The sequence below is a fragment of the Sardina pilchardus genome, chromosome 16 (genome assembly GCF_963854185.1).
Source record: "Sardina pilchardus chromosome 16, fSarPil1.1, whole genome shotgun sequence".
Lineage (NCBI taxonomy): Eukaryota > Metazoa > Chordata > Actinopteri > Clupeiformes > Clupeidae > Sardina > Sardina pilchardus.
In genome coordinates this window covers 14,607,792-14,625,851 of record NC_085009.1, presented here as the reverse complement: position 1 = coordinate 14,625,851, position 18,060 = coordinate 14,607,792, and the positions used below count along the sequence as shown (strand labels likewise).

General features: G+C 42.3%; 2 protein-coding genes across 3 annotated transcripts; one reads left to right on the top strand and one right to left on the bottom strand.

The window, feature by feature from the left end:
* Nucleotides 1–37: 37 nt before the first annotated feature.
* zpax4 (zona pellucida protein AX 4) lies at nucleotides 38–10,683 on the bottom strand. Its single transcript, XM_062517278.1, has 25 exons — nucleotides 10,520–10,683; nucleotides 10,168–10,238; nucleotides 9,302–9,391; nucleotides 9,045–9,169; nucleotides 8,794–8,937; nucleotides 8,125–8,193; nucleotides 7,578–7,760; nucleotides 7,388–7,484; nucleotides 6,886–7,103; nucleotides 6,193–6,346; nucleotides 5,801–6,009; nucleotides 5,501–5,612; nucleotides 4,895–5,103; nucleotides 4,446–4,563; nucleotides 4,061–4,230; nucleotides 3,694–3,791; nucleotides 3,195–3,343; nucleotides 2,340–2,385; nucleotides 1,940–1,986; nucleotides 1,639–1,838; nucleotides 1,428–1,545; nucleotides 1,094–1,263; nucleotides 846–940; nucleotides 603–733; nucleotides 38–364 (listed from the first exon to the last, which is right to left on the bottom strand). The coding sequence occupies exons 1-25, from the start codon at nucleotides 10,600–10,602 to the stop codon at nucleotides 279–281; spliced, it is 3,192 nt and encodes a 1,063-aa protein (XP_062373262.1). The 5' UTR covers nucleotides 10,603–10,683; the 3' UTR covers nucleotides 38–278.
* Nucleotides 10,684–11,046: 363 nt separating this feature from the next.
* On the top strand, nucleotides 11,047–15,699 carry si:dkey-19b23.7 (uncharacterized). 2 transcript variants are annotated; one of them, XM_062516662.1, is made up of 8 exons: nucleotides 11,047–11,319; nucleotides 11,720–11,791; nucleotides 11,906–11,977; nucleotides 12,324–12,562; nucleotides 13,287–13,344; nucleotides 13,580–13,745; nucleotides 14,315–14,512; nucleotides 14,790–15,699. In XM_062516662.1, exons 1-8 carry the CDS (start codon nucleotides 11,305–11,307, stop codon nucleotides 14,912–14,914), a joined length of 945 nt encoding a protein of 314 aa, XP_062372646.1. In that variant the 5' UTR covers nucleotides 11,047–11,304; the 3' UTR covers nucleotides 14,915–15,699. The 2 variants fall into 2 exon arrangements, with proteins under 2 accessions (XP_062372646.1, XP_062372645.1); XM_062516661.1 differs by having other exon boundaries at nucleotides 12,315–12,562.
* Nucleotides 15,700–18,060: the final 2,361 nt, after the last annotated feature.

Genomic DNA, 18,060 nt, shown 5'->3' with positions numbered 1-18,060 from the left:
ATTGCAGTTTACTTTCAAATAATCAAGGACATTGTTGTGTGAATTAGTTTATTTCAAGAAGAAAAAAATAATAATTGCAACAAATGATGTGCCCAGAACAGCAAATACCACCGGAAGAACTGGCACATATACAGAAGCACAGTCTGGAAAGTAAAACACCGACAAACGATATCGGTGAGATGTTGTAGGAGATACTTCTCTTATGATCCCCTGCCCAAGCTCGCACCTCATTGGCACAACTTGCAGTTTCCGCCTCACCTTTTGGCTCTGGGGCGTCTTCATGTGAGCCTCTGTGCCTGAGGGAATGCAGCCTTGGCCCTCACAATGCCAAGGAAATCACTGCCAACAGCCTTAAACCTGCTTCCTATTTTCACATGGGCATGAGTTGAATGCATGTGTGAGCAGGTGAAGGAGTGTGTGTGTGTGTGTGTGTGTGTGTGTGTGTGTTGGAAAGAAAAGGAAGAAAAACAGAAAGAGATAAAAAAAAAAAAGTTTTAAAAAGATCGATGAAATGACAGGACAAATAGGCAGCCAACGTTTTGACAAATAGGACATCATCCAACAGAACATGTTGCCCCTCAGTCTCTCATACCGCAGCTTACGTTTTCGAGTCTTGTCTTGTCTCATCTTAAGGAGGTAGCCTGTTCCAGGAGTCAGAGGGCCCTCGCGCGGTATGCTGTCCACAGAGAGAATGGCGGTGCCAGCACTTCGGTAATAGCAACGAACAGTCAACCTGTGGAAGATTTAAAAAAAAAAACACAATCGGCACATAAGTTCTTTGTGTTTTATCGGAACAGTAAAATACTACAGCCAAACTGAGTAACATGTTGATTTTTTCTTTTTACCTGAAGTTAGAGTCTCTGGTGATAATGGGTTTGGCTGGGGAAAGGTCTCGAATCAAGACAATCTCATTCTCATAGGTCAAATAGTTTGCATCCATCTGAACACCAGAGAAAGAATCAATTAAAACCAAAATGAACATAACAATATGAATAAAAATACTTTGTAGAGGTGAATTATCTATTATAGCCTGAACATGTTGCCAGTGTAGTTCAGTAAAGTAGTTTAGTAGACTGAAGTATGAGCAACACACCCAACTCCTAGTCCCACAGGTGTCCACTGTGAAGACGAAGAGCATCCGACTGTTGTCTGTCTCCACTGGACGGCACCTGCTATCCAGGAGGGATGTTCTGTTTGGGTCCAGCGGTGGTAAAACCATGGCTGTGGTGGTCACTACACTGACCACTCCCTTAGGGTCACACACTGTAGGGGACAACAAAAAAGGCTGGGCTTGGCTGATAACTTTAAAATATATATTGTATCGTATGCATCACTCTGCAGGAAAAAAGTATTTGGGCAAACAATAACTGGATGCATTCTTTGCAATCAAACCTGATTAGAGAGGTCATTTTGAAACAGAAATCTACCTATGAGCTCACGGGTTTTGAAGAGGCATCGCTGAACTTTAGTCTCTGTCACGTTCCAAGTGTCTGTGTCTCTGAAGATCACTTCAAAACTCCCATAGAAGTGCTCGAGGTTGATGTCCTTGCGCACAGGAATTAAACCAACAAGATCGGATATCACAACCAATTCACTTACAGCAGTTTCCATTATGTACACTACATTTACTCACAGTACCTCGTATCTGTAACCAACAGAAAATAATGGGACTTCCAGGGTCATGTCCCGCGTGTTGTTTTGAATGATGTAGCCGCGAATCATGGCCAGTAGCTGCGTCAGAGCAAGGTTGCCAATTTCCCACTGAACGTCCATTGCCGAATGTTCCATGGAAAACAATATACTCGTCTCTTTGCACATCGCAGTCACCTTCAGAGGGACTAAATAAAAGTAAATCATAACTTTCACCGTTTGCAACAAAGGGTAGCTAATGTGAGAGCTCTTCCTTCAACAGTGTCTGAAACTTGCTTAGCCTACTTACTCTGTTCCCCACCAGACTTGTTTAGCAATATAAATATTGCAAAATATCTGTCGAAAAAACAGCATTCCACAAACAAATGTTAATAAAGTTGCATATCCTTTATTTAAAAAGTGATCTTAGTAATTTCTCACCATCAAGCTTACCTTAGCAATCTGCCAATCGTCATTGTATCCAATGTGTATTTTCGTCTAAAGTAGTTTATAATCCAACATGTGTTTTCGTCTTATGCGTCTTAAGTCGCTTCAACAGGAACGACTCGTGTCGTGTTGTGTAGCCTATGCTTTTATTTACGACTGAAATGAACATCTGTATGACTGAAATAAAAAAAAATCCTCGCGTCCTTGAACGACCAATAACAGGTAAGTGCAAGCCCTTGCACATCATTAAGACTTGATAATACGCATTCCTCGTGTGAACCACAGTGTAGAGACATCTAGCCTGTAGGCCTAGTTGTGAGAAATTAGTTGAGTTATAAGCATGAACAGGAACATTATTATTACTCACGTCCCGATATTGAATATGCGTTTGTGAAGCAGGAATGTTTTAACACTGTGTTGAGAAAAGTGAAAACTTAAACTCCTTAAACCTTAAAATTGAAATGCACCTGTACCTCGAAAAAATAAGTGCGCAATTATGTCTCAGACACTGAATCTTTGTAAGGCATTTATTAGTTGAGCCATTTGCGAAAAATCACTCATTATAAGAAAATTAATTATGTTATGGTGTTAATTTTATCAAACACAAATGAAATACTGGGTGGCAGAAATTGCATTGACCACCAAGAGCTAGGCCTCTGTTGCAGCCTTTTCGACAGGCCTTCCAAGCACATCACTAAATCAAGGTGTTTACCATTCTCAATAACTAAGCACAAAAACAAAAAACCCAGAAAATATCATGGCACATGAAAATATGGCACCATATAGAATGGCATCATATAGAATGGCACCATATATCATGTAACATTTCTCAAGACATTTCTTGTCGTGTTGATTATGAGTGGGCGATCAGTACTCGTAACCTTTGTCGTCTTCTCTCTGGTCAGCACAACGCCCATCATCCATTCCAGAATCGATGGACAATGATTCATTAGCACCTTATGCAGTGGTCAGTTAGGCTACTGTCAGTCCTTCCAACCAAACAAGCTTCTCGGTGTTCTTAAACCTAACCAGCACAAGAACACACATTTGAGTGATAAATCATTTCTCGTAAATGGAATAAACTGGATTAAAATGATTCCAAGGAGGCATTCGCTGACCTCTAACAAAAGAGTGCCACTGAAGCCTGCGCTTAGATCTGTGGTGGCCGTTTTTGGGTGGCAGTGGCATGGAGGTGGAGGCGTCTGTTGGATGCTGGAGAGAGACCACGCTGGTGTGATTGGCTGGAAAGCGGCACTGAATGGTCAGCCTTAGGAAAGGTGGAATAAAAAGACAGAGATGAAGGTAAGTATCAGCACAATAATGATTTATTTTTTATTGATTTAAAATAAATAAATAAATAAATCTTTCTTTTTTAAGTATTGCATGTGTATGCTTTTATTTATTATTGTTTCTTGCTTGTTTATGTAAAGCACATTCAAATTACCCCTATGTGTGAAATGTGCTATATAAATAAACTTGACTTCACTAGTGGAGTTCACATAGTACAGTATTTAGCATGAAGTACACTGTAAAGAGATGAAAACTGTGCTTTCCTCAATCAATTATTATCTCAAAATAAATCTTGCGGAGGAGAACTGGCCTGCAGGGGGAGCCCACCTGTAAGGGGAGTGTCTGTGGATGACCGGCTCATCTGTTTGCTGTAGATCATGAGTGTAAATGATGTGGTTCTCATATACCAGGTACTCTCCATCCACCTGCGGACAAGTAAAGGGAACAATGGGCAGGAGCTAGGTGTAGTTGAGGGGCAAGTGATCTTTAGACTCATATGGGTACCATATTGTTTATTATGTCATTTGTGATTTGATTATTCAGCCTTGTGTCTGAAAAGTCTTGTACGTGGTGCATGGTTAAATTAAATTAAATAAAACAATCAGTCGGGTTCGATATTTAGAGTGTTTTTGTGTGTGTGTGTGTGTGTGTACCGTGCTATGTGGGAAAGAGAGACTGAGTGGGATGAGCTTACATTCTGAGTGGTACCACATGAGTCGAGGGCGAAGTTGAAAAGAGCCCTGGTGCTGTCTGTTTGCGTGGGCCCACAGGATGGATCCATTAGGGTGGTCCTGTTCGGTGGCGTAGGGGGAAGGGTCCAAGATGTATCTACAACAACCACCATTCTCCCCTCAGGAAGACATGCTATATAAACAGACATTCTTTAGGTAACTCTTTAAACGTTTAGAGTCTTCTAAACAATTTAAGGATATCTGTCTGTGTGTGTGTATGTTTGTGTGTGTGTGTGTGTACTACATGTGTGTGGATGTGTGTGTGTGTGTGTGTGTGTGTGTGTGTGTGTGTGTGTGTGTGTATGTGCGCACATGTTTGAGTGAGTGAACAACTAAAACCAGGGTTACCCAGAAGTTCTCGAACAGGTAAGCTGCAGCGCTGTGTTAGGGTGTGCTCCTCATGGACGGAGTCCAGCTCAACCACGCTCGCCTCTACCTTAGCAACTACACCCTGCAGTGTCACGCTCTGAAAAGAGACCTTTCGAAGTCATCACAAATCCAACAATATTAGCGCTCCACAATAAGAACAAAAAAGTGACTTGTCCCTTAAGTCACTGAAGCTTTGATAGCCACCTATAACACAATCATAAGTTTAAGCATCCGAGTCTGTGGTCCTTCATAGGTCACTTTATTTGTTTACTATAAAAGGCAACGTTTCGATCGACAGATCGTCATAATTTTTGGAGCCATTACAGAGTGTGCAGACCATCCCCTTCACTCTTTGACACGTTTTTTTTGTCTGGCACCTTCTAAAACAATTTTTTTGGATACATGTGCGCGCCGGTCTCTCCAAATACCTCATAGGTCACGCCAGGTGCGGAGAGCGGGAGCCCCACGATGAGGTAGTCGTCCTCCTGCTCCACCTCGTAGTTCCCCAGCTCCATCAGCTCCCAGTCCAGCGGCCGGCCCCCCAGACGCAGCTCCCACGGCCGCTCTCTGGAGCCGTAGTGCAGCTGGACCTGCACGCTGCTCTCCTTGCAGCGCCCCTCCAGCCATGGACCCGTGTCTGTGGGGCACTTGTTAGTTATTGAAGACAGTGATTTATTTACATGCACACTAAAAAACAACCGTTTTAAGGTGTACTGTATACATGTCTTGAAGAAATCAGAATATTGACAGAGAGCTAGGTGTGTTAAACGGATTATTCATAAACCGATAACGACAGTAAACTGATAATGAATATCAGTTTATTCCGCTTACATGAGCACTTGAATAACCAGACAACTACAAAAACCTGATAAACCCCCTGTGTGCATAAAAACGCACCCAATGAGAGAAAAGTTAAAACACGAGTTCATCATGTGTGCGCACAAACACGCACACGCAGATAAACAAACAAACAAACATAGTAAACTTGATAAGTAAGTGGAACATGTGCACAAGAGATAACAATGAAGAATTACCTGCCTCTTTCTCATCACAGACTACGGTGGCGTTGTAGTCGAACTCTTCAGCGTTCAGACTGAGGGTTAGAGTGAAAGCCAGGCTCAGCCTCCTATAGCTTCCTCTTATTCGCTGGTGCAGAAGGGTACTGGTGAGTTAACATCCCAGAGACCTTTACCAGATATGTTAGTAGACTGGTGATGACTATGGGATGTCTCACAGAATGAATGAACGAATTAATAATTAATGGTGTGATTTTTTTTTTCTCTAAACATTTCTACTTGTTCGATGCCTTAAACATCCCTCCCTCCCCATCTCACCTTCTGGGATATAGTTGGATACGAGAAAGGTACTCTTAATTGATAAATGAAGCTCCCATTCCTGAAGTGGATCTGGGAGAAAAGGATAGCCTGTTGTCGTGCCTCTGGCCAAGCCACAGCTTCTCCTCCTATGGATACGGACTTCAGGGACATCTCCCTTGGGAACACCCCCACCGTGACGGAGAATGTCTTCTCAGAACACACAGTGTCTGTGAATTTGGCATAATCAATAAGTAAGGCATGTACAGTAATCAATACGTTTAATGCATATATCAATGACATTTAAAAAAAAAAACATACTCAGGTTAGTTCAGTTACTTACTGTACCACAGAGGAATTTGCCGATGCCAATTATACTGTATTAGAAAATAACAGGAGGTATGAGCACTAACTGTTGATGAGTACTGGTGTGTGGGGGAGGTAGGGGGAGTGCAGAGATCTGAACGTGCGGTGTTGGGTCAGAGGCCAAAGGTCATCCTGCCACTCGTGCATGAGGAAAAGGTCAAGAGAAACGACCTTGGAGAGCTGTCTATTTACTCCAACACTCTTACAGAGAGAAGCACAACAGGAACAGTGATTTATTAAATAAAACTCCTTATTTCCACACATTATTATTTTGAGTTATTGTGCACAAACGGCAACGTTAAAAGCCAAACCAAATGACGCGTAGACTTTTTTTTTTATATACTATTTTATGAAGGTAGCAAAGCCTTACACTCTAGTCTAAACAAAAGGAAATAGTGAATGATCAACACCAGGTGACCCTATTTTGATTACATGGGGGTTTTAATATTTTTGTTTAATGTATGTAGATTTTATAATGTACTGGGCCGCGTTTCCCAGATTTGTTAAGAAACTCTTAAGTGCTAAGAACTTCTTAGGAGCGTTCTTAGCACTTAAGAGCTTCTTAAAGAATCTGGAAAACCCTAAAAGAAAAAACAATATCTCAGGCAACCCCAACTGAATTTCAGGCGACCCCAAGGTTGGGAAAGGATAACCTACATTACATTAACGTTACATTTTGGCATGTCAGGAACAAGTTTTAGGAAATACACAAGAGCTCAAAGGTGCATTGGTCTTCCTACCTGAGTGAATGTTCCCTCTGCACCAAATGGGATCCTGACCTGCAGCACTCCATCATTTGACGTGATCTTGTAGCCACGGTCACGGACTATGCACTCGCTCAGGGCTTGTCTACCAACCCCAAGCCTCACACTGCTGTCTTTGAAAATCCCGTGAACCAGTGGACTGAGGATTAGGGGAGACAACCACACGAGTTGTTCCCCTTCCACCACAGCATCACCTGAGAAAGAGAGAGAGGAGAGAGAGAGAGAGAGATAGAGAGACAGATAAACAGATATAGATAGATAGATAGATAGACAGACAGAGAGGGAGAGAGAGGCTAACATTTACTGCCACAAGGTGGCAACCAACACCACAATAGCTCCACAGGTTTCTTTCCACAATGTAAATCAAAGATCTTTGATTTACATCTTGAATGTTGCAAACAGAGTGGGATAGTTGGGAGTTACAATAATGAAAAGAAAAGACTGAAGATGGGGAAAACAAAAAAAGCAAAGTCATTACTAATTATGCATGCCATGGAGACATCCATCACTGTCACAAGCCCTTGTGTCTGGATCTGAATGAAAGCACTGACTGCCTCCACCAACACTCCTTTGTCCTAAGCACAAGACACATATGGCAGATATAATTAGACTGATGAAGAGCATGGTCATTAATGTATGTGTTCCTATACTGCATATACTAGTCTGACCGTGAGCGTGTGAGACCGGGGAGAGGAGTAAGCGCAGCGAAGCAGGACACGGGTTTCTGTGACATTAATGACGTATCCCAGCGACAGGACCTCCCTCACCGCCAAGGGTGGCTCCTTGACCACTCCTGGCCTGTAGAACACCACCAGGCCCTCCTGTTTCAGCTGCTCTTTCCCCTCAGATGACTGACAAACAGACAGACAGACAGACAGACAGACACAAAGACAGACAGACACAAAGACAGACAAATAACAACGCTGAATGAGAGATGGAGAGTTAGATGACAAGAAAAGTGGGGAAGAGTGCAACAAGGGGTTGGGGGAGGAAGTGGATGGCCCAAGGATCATGACAACAGGGAAATCAGACAAATGTCAAGGTACACAAAGACGGAAATGAAAGTGAAATTCACAGAGGACGACAGTTTTCAGTTCCATCAACAAATACCAGATCTCGGGTTGCAACAGCATGGCCCATGCCTCGTGCTTGTTCAATTTTACTCATTTTGATTTTGAAATGAATCCAAATAGTAACATTATTACTAATACAAACCATGAGTGGCGCGTCCATCCACTTCTGTCTATGGCTGTGAGGAGCTGGGATCTGAGGCTTGACAGAAACCTTGGAATACAATGATAAACAATTCTAGAAATAAAACTTTTAAGACCAGGAGCACATGGTGATGTAAAAATGCTTAAACTTTGCCGTTCTTTACACACACATAACAAATAAATTGACCTTTGTATGGCATGCAGGTTATGTTTAATTCAAACAGAACCAAAATTGTAATTATCAATTTGCCTAACCAGTCTTTATCTGCAATACCATTCCTAATGCAACAAACACAAGTCTGTAAAAGCATGAGAAAGACCAATAGGACAGTAGCACTTGAATGAGCTCTAATTGCATAACACTGTTAAGTGTTACCAAGATAAACCAAGGAACTCCAAAGTTCATGTTTTACGTGTATAGGGAATAATATACTTTGCACTTTAGACTGACAGAAATAGCCATTCCTCCCTTTCCCTGGGTGCCTCTCATTTGGCCTTTTATACACCCTCCCTTCCTTCCTCGATCCTCATCCTCACTGATCTAGATAAAGAGTGATGGGGCGGTAACAATGGGATCGTCTATCCAGTGTTAGTTATAGATCAGTGGGAGCCAGCCTCGAGGACCGAGCATCGAGGATCGAGGAGAGAGGTTGAGAGCCACCCCCCTGACCTCCATGTAGTTCTCCTCGCAGATGACATCACGGGGGCTCCAGGGCTGGGGCAGGAGGCAGTGCAGGCGGAGGGGATAGGCCCTCACACGCCCACCTGCTCGCCAGTGCACAAACCACACCTGCAGCCAGAACTCCGAGTCCGCCTACGGATGAGACGCAGACGTCACCAAGGAGGAATGAAAAACAAGGAGAAATGTATCCATATCTGAGGCGATTGAGCTATTTTCATACAGTACTGAGGCAGTGTTACCTTACTGTCCACATAGCAGGCCAGGTATGACGCACGGAACACCAGGTTTCCATGGCGATCGAACAGAATGGTGTACCCACATTCGGCGGCTCGCTGACTAGATAGGAGGTGTATGCCGGTGCCATCTGTGACATAGGAAATCATTTTCATTTTTATTCTCATCTTCAAATGACTCTGAGTCACTACAACTCATTCCATCGAGCCTGGCAAATTTAGTCCAACGCAACTAGAGGAAGTTCAAGGTTATCAGTTTTTACCTTCAATGTCAAAGCGCGCCTTGTGACCCAGAAAGCTGGAATTGACGGACACCCAAAAACTGCGTTCATGGCATGAGGTCACAAAGGTCCCTAATTGACGAAATTTTGGAATCAAACAAGGATGAAATGGGGACCCACAACATAAGACATTAACAATGCGTACATTGGGTCATGACCCGGTGAGTCAAGACTAGGATGACCAGATGTCCCCAGTTTCAGGGGACAGTCCCCTTTTTTGGTTGCCTATCCCCGGGAAAATACAGAAAAACTACCTACGTCCCTGTTTTTTGATGATAAAACTCGAATGTATTTCAATCAGATTGATAGTCAAACTGAAAACGTTTTTATCACATTTTTGGGACTATGTCCCTGGTTTTGGTCTCGGACGTCTGGTCACTTTATTCAAGACCCTCAAAGTGCCTTCACGCTCAGTGGAAGACTGACTGGCTGGCAGTCTAAGAATAACCGGGTAAAATCTTAACAGGTGGGAGGACCATGAGCTCTGCTGAATCACTGACCACAACACAAAAGACCAGTGATGCATGCAGCAGGACTCTGTCTCTGACATGATGAACAACTCTTCTTTCCCCTCTTGAACAATATGAACGTGTTGCTGCCAAATTACCGCCAACTCATTAGTTAACTTCCTGTAAACATTCCAGTGTATAGAAGGCTACTTACAGTGCATTATAAATAACGTCTAAGTAAACATATCTTTCTTAATGACTCATGAGTGCATATAAACTCGTCAGACCTTTTTTTCCCCAGACAAATATATCCTGTCTCTGAATTGTGGGCATCCAAGCCTTTACTGGATGTTCTTGAGTCCACAGAGAATGTGGGCTGGTATGCTTTCACAAGCTTACCCAATGGAGGGGTGCTGACTGAACAGAGGGTATGATTCACATACAGCATAAGACCAAGGAGTATACGAACCCTGTTTTGGGGAATGAAAAGGGAAAGATTTCACAATCAGAATAAAATTAATCTCTAATTGAACTGAACTCAGAAATGCCCATTCTGGCTAATTCCATTATCAGACACCTAAGCCCATTCTAGTCTACTGCTATTGTAGGCAATCTTTGTATTCATGAAGATCCACACGTAAACCTTTTGCCTATGGCAATAAGTAAAACTTAATGGAGTAGGCCTAGGCCCTATACGAATAATCAAAACAACCTTGCACACTCCAAACAGGGACACCTCCCCCTAACTTACCTCATCGATTGGTTGGGGCACATGTTTAACGCTGAACAAATCCAAAATATCAGTATTGTTTGTAGACGTGTATTTTGTAACATGAGTTATTGTGTTCTATCGTTTTGACAGTTAGTCAGAATGTTTAACTCTCTTCCTGTTCGTATGTTTCCGTTTTGAATGCATGTGACCGTCACACCTGGTGTGTAATTGCCAAAGCCATATCGATGGCTTTGGTAATTGCTAGTTACGCGCCACAGTCGCTATTGGTCAGCCTAGGCCTACTGAAAAAAATGGTATGTGGTCAACCTTACCGAATTAAAAAAAATAGTGTAGCCTACCTAGTCTAATTGAACAATAGCCTGCTAGTGGTTTTTTAATGTTCATTTAGAGGACACTGTTTAATGAAACAGAGATGTAGGCTACAGGTGATACAAAAACACATCTCTACTGCCCCTCGCAGCCTACGTTTTTCTCATAATATGCAACACTCAGATAGCCCCTTGCGTGGAAGAGATGCTGAAGGATGAACGGTGCCACATTAAGCCGTGAATCATGAACAGTCACTAACTCATGAGGATTTTTCAGAAAATGAGTGTATGTTAAAGGAGGGATGAATGAAGCCGCGCTACCACTAGACGCATAGACCAAATAAGATGTGGATATCCCCGCGAGCCGTGCGACGCGGTCTCAGTCGCACCCCGTTTTGACATGAGGTGTGTCTGCGAGGGAGTAGCCTCATAATGATCCAAAATAAAGGAAGAAGAGGGTCTGTTGCTAAATAATCTAACCACAAAGGAACCAGAATGAGCAGCTCTTGTGTAAGTAGGCAAATATTGCGCGTAACTGTGATTAAGCATTTTTTTATGACAAAATGACGCGCACATGAAATTGCAAATTGTGGATTCCAATATTCGCTGATCATTTATTCATCATTACAAATGCGTGTAAATGTGATGCATAATATTAAACCTTTATCAGGTCAAACAAACAAATATTTATCTGATTCCCTGTAGGCTACTCCAATAACCTAAGATACAGTAGGCTACATCTTTTGCGAGCATCACTGTTACAGGCGTTGCTAGGATACAAGGGAGTCAAGGGCGTGTGCTGTAGGCTATAGCCTACTATCTGTCTCTGTGGACAGGCTGGGCAGCAACATCAAATTTTTGCATCTAGACCAAAGTGAATAGCTCTTGGTTTAAATTCCTTTTTCTGCAGAAACGAGACAACGAACAGAAGAAGAGATTACAGCACTTTCAATCCGACCTCGCGATTCTGGGATCTTTACAGGTTGGTCTAAGATTGCAATGGAAAATGTAATGCATTGGAGATTAGAAGAGTGTAAACTGATATGGAAAACGTGGGCTTGTTATATTTTCCATCGTCTCACTTTTTCTCCACCAGGGCTTTCGGTATTTCCAGCCTTGGCTGAGAGGGAGAGAGGAGCTGCTGCTGACAATAGTTAATGAGGATCAGGTGAGGAGTTGCATGAACGCTCCTTGGAATTTTCGGTGAACTAGTAAATCTGCTCAGTTTCTTACAGAATACAAAATCCATCAAAACAAACAATTTGGGGTTGCAGTGTGTGTGTGTGGAGGGGGGTATATGTGTTCTGGGGATGAGGTGGGGGGCTTGATGTACAGACGGGTTGCACAACTAGGCCATGGGGCCTATCACTCCAAGAAACGCCCACATTCAAGCCCAAGGGTCTGGATCAGAACCAACCCTTTTATCCATCTCAGACTTGCCCTTTGTCTTTAATCCTTCCCGCGTGAGGCGCGCTGATTGTGTTTGATGCGCTGCTCTCTGACAGGGCTGGCAGTCTCCTGGCTTCCTGGTGTCGGCGGCCTCCTCCTCCCTCAGCAGCTGCAGCTCCAGCAGCTACAGCTTTGGCAGCGGCTACGACAGCTCGCCCCTGCCTGGGGAGAAGCCTCCCCTGGCCGCCAGACCCCACCACCACCACCAGCACCACCAGCACCACCACCAACAGCAGCAGCACCACCAGCTGCAGCCACAGCAGCAGGAGGAGGAGGAGCAGGAGGAGGAACAGCAGGCTAGCAGGTGGAGAGGGCTGCTCACTAACACATAACGCACAGAGAACACACAGGGCTTCCACCTTCACATCATGCTCAATGTTGAGAATATTTATAATGCATAGGCTTCATGTGTGTGTGAAAAGTATTGGGACACCTGGTTGAAATTGTGTTCGATACAAGTAGTCATGTTGTTACAAGGCAAATGTTTTAGTGTTTTAAAACTCTTTAAAGTGTGCAAGATTTCGGTAGTATTAAACATAATCCATGTCAATGGTCTCGCACCCAGAATCATCAACCAAACAGTTTGGCTTGTAAATTGCGATCAATCAAGATTTTACTCAGTAAGGTGAGAAGACAAAAAAACACGAGACAAAAAAAAAAAAGATCTGTGTGGCTGAACTGAGGATTGGTAGGGCAAAGCATTGAGTCATTGCGGTACATTTTCCAAAACCTTTGATAGGTGGTTTATATTTAATTAACACTCTCCATGAACATGCCTGCTTCTGCCCATTTGTCACCCGCACGTACAGTATATCCACCTCAGGCCTTCAATTATTCTATACTCTCTTTGGAGTTGTGCCATACAAACAAGACTGTACGTCAAAGCTTCAGTTACCAATCACACCATTGGTAGGCAGTGTTGGGCACCGTGCATTTGGATTAGGCTCATATGGAGGACCAGTCAGGCAGTGAGTGCTGAGGTTCTGACCCTGCTCCAAATGACCTTTTTCGGGGGGGGTATTTCATAGGAGCAGCGAGTCCCATCTCCTTCCTGCCTCGCCCAGCGAGAGAGAGATCGCTGTGCCTGTGAGTATATCTCAGCGTCCCGTCAATGCTTCACTGCTTCTCTTGATTTGTGGGCTCGATATCCGCTCTTCTTAGGCACTGACCTTAAATGGCCTCAGCACAAGAAAGGAAAACTAATATAGGCTGTTTTTATTGGTACACGTCCATAAGGGACATCAGAGAAGTATATGAAAATAGACTTTCTTTGGAAAAAAAAAAAACATCAAATGTTTCTTTGGCTGCTTACTTATCGCAGGAAATGAACTGCACTCTGTTTCTGTTGGCCGGTTACGCCAAATACGGCCGTCCATACGCCTGGATCCGGTCCAATCACGAACGGCTGGTCAACATCGGGGGAACCGACTCGCTGGTCAAAGACACGCCCATGAAACTGAAATCAGTCACAGACTGGTCGTCACAAGGTTTGATCGATCGCTCCCACATCTGCTTCTTATGAGCCCACTGTTGGCTGCCACTAGTTAGGCAGCAAGTTAAGATGTTTTGACTGTTGCTCATCTGCCTTCTTTTACGGTGGAAATATCATCTGACACAAATTTAGTTTAGAGTGTAGATGGCTTTAGGCCATGCAGGTCATAATTCTTGGCATTGCGGCCACGTCATTCCCTCTTGACATGAAGCGCAGTCTCTGGGCTGCACTTTGTGAAAACAAAACCACATAGGTGTATTTGTTCATAGAAAAGATAGAGATCTATTCTGATGATCTAGATAAAACGGAGAAAGCATCACAAGTTGAAAGCAGGTTGATTCATTGAGTGCCCCAACAAAACTACCAGCTGGCTCATAGAAAAAATGACCTGACTTTAATGGCTAAATATTCAGTGTTTTTTAATTCATGTCATTCGTCCATGCTTTTGTTTTCACCTACTTGTTCCAGACTGGAAGTGGTCGCGATGTCGAGAATCCTATGAGATCATGAACAAAAAGTGAGCAAAACAAAGATCTGTGACGAGACATGTTTTTGTCTTCTCAGATATCCACGTTTGGGACGTGGTGAGTGAGCTGGTCGGCCTGTGCACCATGCCCCCGCCGGACAACCCTTTCTCCCTGGACACACGCTACCTCCAAACCCTCCCCCTTCCCGACCGCCTCTTCGTGACTGGGGCCCTGATCGGCTTTCTGGAAGCCCTAGTGGTTCGGGGGAACCAGGAGGAAGTGTACTACGACATGGGTGTGTTAGGGGGGAGTCTCTCTTTCAAAACAATCAGGCCACTTCTCTGGAAGAATATTTGTCCCTGTCGAGGAGGGAGTGTTGGCAGTTGCCTAAGTACTCAAGCTGTTTCCTCTTGGCGTTATCACTGTCACTTCTGGGAAAGATGTAACTCATAGAAGGGTTTGATAGGGTTTTGTATAGGCCAAAAGAGAAAGACAGGAAACCTAATATCTGATAGGTTTAAGATTTCATAAACTGCACTTCAAAGGCCCTTTTGTCTCTCTTGTCCTTGCAGTTGTACAGGAAATGAAGTGGCTGAGGCGTCTTCACGTACATAGCCTGTCTGACGTGCTGCAACTTCGGGGAAATGTCAAGCGCAGTCCTTGTGCACCAGAGGACTCTGCTGAAGAGGAGATGTAACCGTGGCACCATGAGACTCCCCTGCCTCCGCTTTTTGCCTCTTACAAACATATACACTACATACACTACTCACAAAAAGTTAGGGGTATCTGGTTTTGGGTGAAATTGAAATGTTTCAGTACAGAAAGTACTGAAACATTGAACTGTTGGACATGTATATTCAAACCTTTAGAGAGGCGGTCTCATTAACGTTCACCTATAAAGGTTATAGTGGATTTTAGGTTTATCCTAGCCTGGCTAGCGCCTACCACTTCTCAACCAGACGTTCATTTTCTCTATTTGAAAAAATGCTCAGATCCGTTCATTGGGCGCCACGGATGTCTATCAAATGCGTCTGTGCATAGCTCATCATGGTCTTGCTTTCTCCCCTGTTCTGTGATTGGCCACCAACATCCGGCGAAAATGTGGGTGTTAGTTTCCAGACTGCCTTAGCAGCGTGAAAGAAATCACCGCGCAAGGCAGGATGGGAACACCCAGGCTAGGTTTATCCTGAAATTTCACCTAAAAGCCGAATATCCCTGACTTTTTGTGAGTAGTGTATGTCTTGTAGTGTGGCACTGGCACTCCACAGGCAACCTGATTGAGCATGTCAGCGTGCTTTACATGTGTATAATTTCCAGGAAAATGTAGAAAAAACAATTGTACTGTAATCTCTATCTGTTGGAAAGTGTTGGTGAAATGGTGCTAATTATTATTACTATATACTTGTGTGTATTCATCATTTAAAATGTATTTTGTCTCAGTGCAATAAAGCTTTTATTCCATACTGGAGTGTGAAAACCGAACAGCAAGTTGTTGTCATCGATGTTTCATACGGTTCAATTCAGTTTTGTTAAATCTTTTTATTTCAAAGGACATTCAATGCAAATACATTTTCTTTGTCTTTCATATACTTTACAAGTCCTTTTTGATTATTTCCCCATCCCCCCCACCCCCACCCACACACAGGGATAATCCAATTAACAACTTAGAAATACTATAACCAAAAATGTAAAAATAAATAAATAAAAGTAAAAGAAGAAATTACGTAGAACAGAAAATACATTCATATGTCTATATATACACGCACGCACGCACGCACGCACGCACGCACACACACACACACACACACACACACACACACACACACACACACACACACACACACACACACACACACACACACACACACACACACACACACACACACACACACACACACTGAGAAGATAAAAGATAGGGCTACGTTATAAAGAAAACAAAAAAAGTAAAGGAAATGTGTATGGGGGGCATTGCTTTCAATCTCAAAGTGTGCATATATTTAATAACCAACATCAGATTTATTATTAGTAGAAGTAGTATTGTTATTATTATTATCTTTTTTTTTTTCTTTATAATGTGAATCATGTCAAGGCTTAGAATCTACCTGTTCATATTTATCAAACCAGAAATTATAGGGCACCAGAACTCATCAAACAGATAGCCTTTGTTATATTTCTCTAATGTCATTTTCTCTAAAGGCAAAAAAGAAGATATTTGGTCCACAAAAGTCTTAAAAGATGGAGGTAATGCATTCTTCCAAAATAAAAGTATACATTTCTTTGCAAAATAAGTAGTCAAAATGAATATTCTTCTTTTTGGCTGATCTAGGACTAAAGCCTTTGTATCATTAAGTAGATATAGACTCCTGGTAGGTTCGAACTGTCTACCCAAGACTACTTCAATAAATGAATGTATTGAGCCCCAAAAGTTTTTTAACAGGCTACAATCCCAAAACATGTGTATGAACGTCCCTTCGGCCTTATTACATCTTTGACACACAGCTGTTATATCTTTTGATATTTTGTGCATTTTTGAAGGGGTTAAATAGGTTTTGTAGAAAAATTTGAAATTTGCTTCTTTGATTTTATTGCTAGTGAAAGGGAAATTAATGTTATTACAAATATTTAACCATGCTTTATCATCAAATATTTTCCCTATATCGTTCTCCCATATCTTTCTCAACCCCACAAATGATGATGGGCCTTCTCTTGTCATAAGGTTGTAAAATATACTTATTTTCCCTTTTAAAGTTTCAGAAGAACATAGCAACTCCTCTATTTCCGATAATTCAAACCTTAATTGCCTTTCTTTAATAAATGTTGTAATCAGGCTTCTTAGTTGTAAGTACTGAAAGAATAGCTTATCTGGGAGCTTAAACTGTAACTTTAAATCCATGAATGATTTAATCTTGTGATCCATATTTAACACATCTTTAAATTGTACTATACCAAGATTAGTCCATTGACTTGTATTAGATAAGGTAGCTTGGGATCTAAGGTCTGGATTTAGAAATATAGGTGAATGAACGGAGGTACCAAAGGATATTCCCATTTTCTTTCTACACTTTTTCCAAGTTTGTAAAGTGTTAACGACAGTAAAACACTTGCCTATGTTCTTAATTTTTTCAAAATGATTTATGAATATGAGGGAGCTAAGAGTCAGTGGTTCGACTATTTTTAACTCAATATTCACCCACAACGATTCTTGTCTCATTGTTATCCATGAGATTAGGTTCCTCATTTGAGCAGCCCAAAAGTAGTATTGAAGGTTCGGTAATCCCAAGCCTCCTAAGGCTTCTGGCTTCATAAGAGTAGAGAGACTAACACGAGGTTTTTTATTACTCCAAATAAATCTAGAAAAAGAGTTATTGATCAACTTGAAAAAATCATCTGGGAGCGAGCAAGGAAGCATCTGAAAAAGAAAAAGAAATCTTGGGAGGACATTCATTTTAATTAAATTTATTCTTCCTAAGATTGATAATGGTAGTGAAGTCCACCTTGCTAGTTCCGATCTGACCTTGGAAGAAAGGAGAGTATAGTTTTCTTGAAATAAATTCTCCAATTCTGGGGTAATGAATATGCCTAGGTACTTAAAACCTTTTGGAGTGGGATTGAACCCACTCGAGGCAAGCATTTTTTCAGTTGGTGTCATGTGTAGAAAAATTGCATTGGACTTATTAAGATTAATCTTGTATCCTGAATATCTACCAAATTCATTAATTGTACTTAGCAAATGAGGGACGGAGTCCTCTGGATCGGAAATATATAAGAGAATATCATCTGCAAATAGTGACAATTTGTGTTCCGTAGTATTCAACTTATAGCCTCGGATATTACTATTACTTC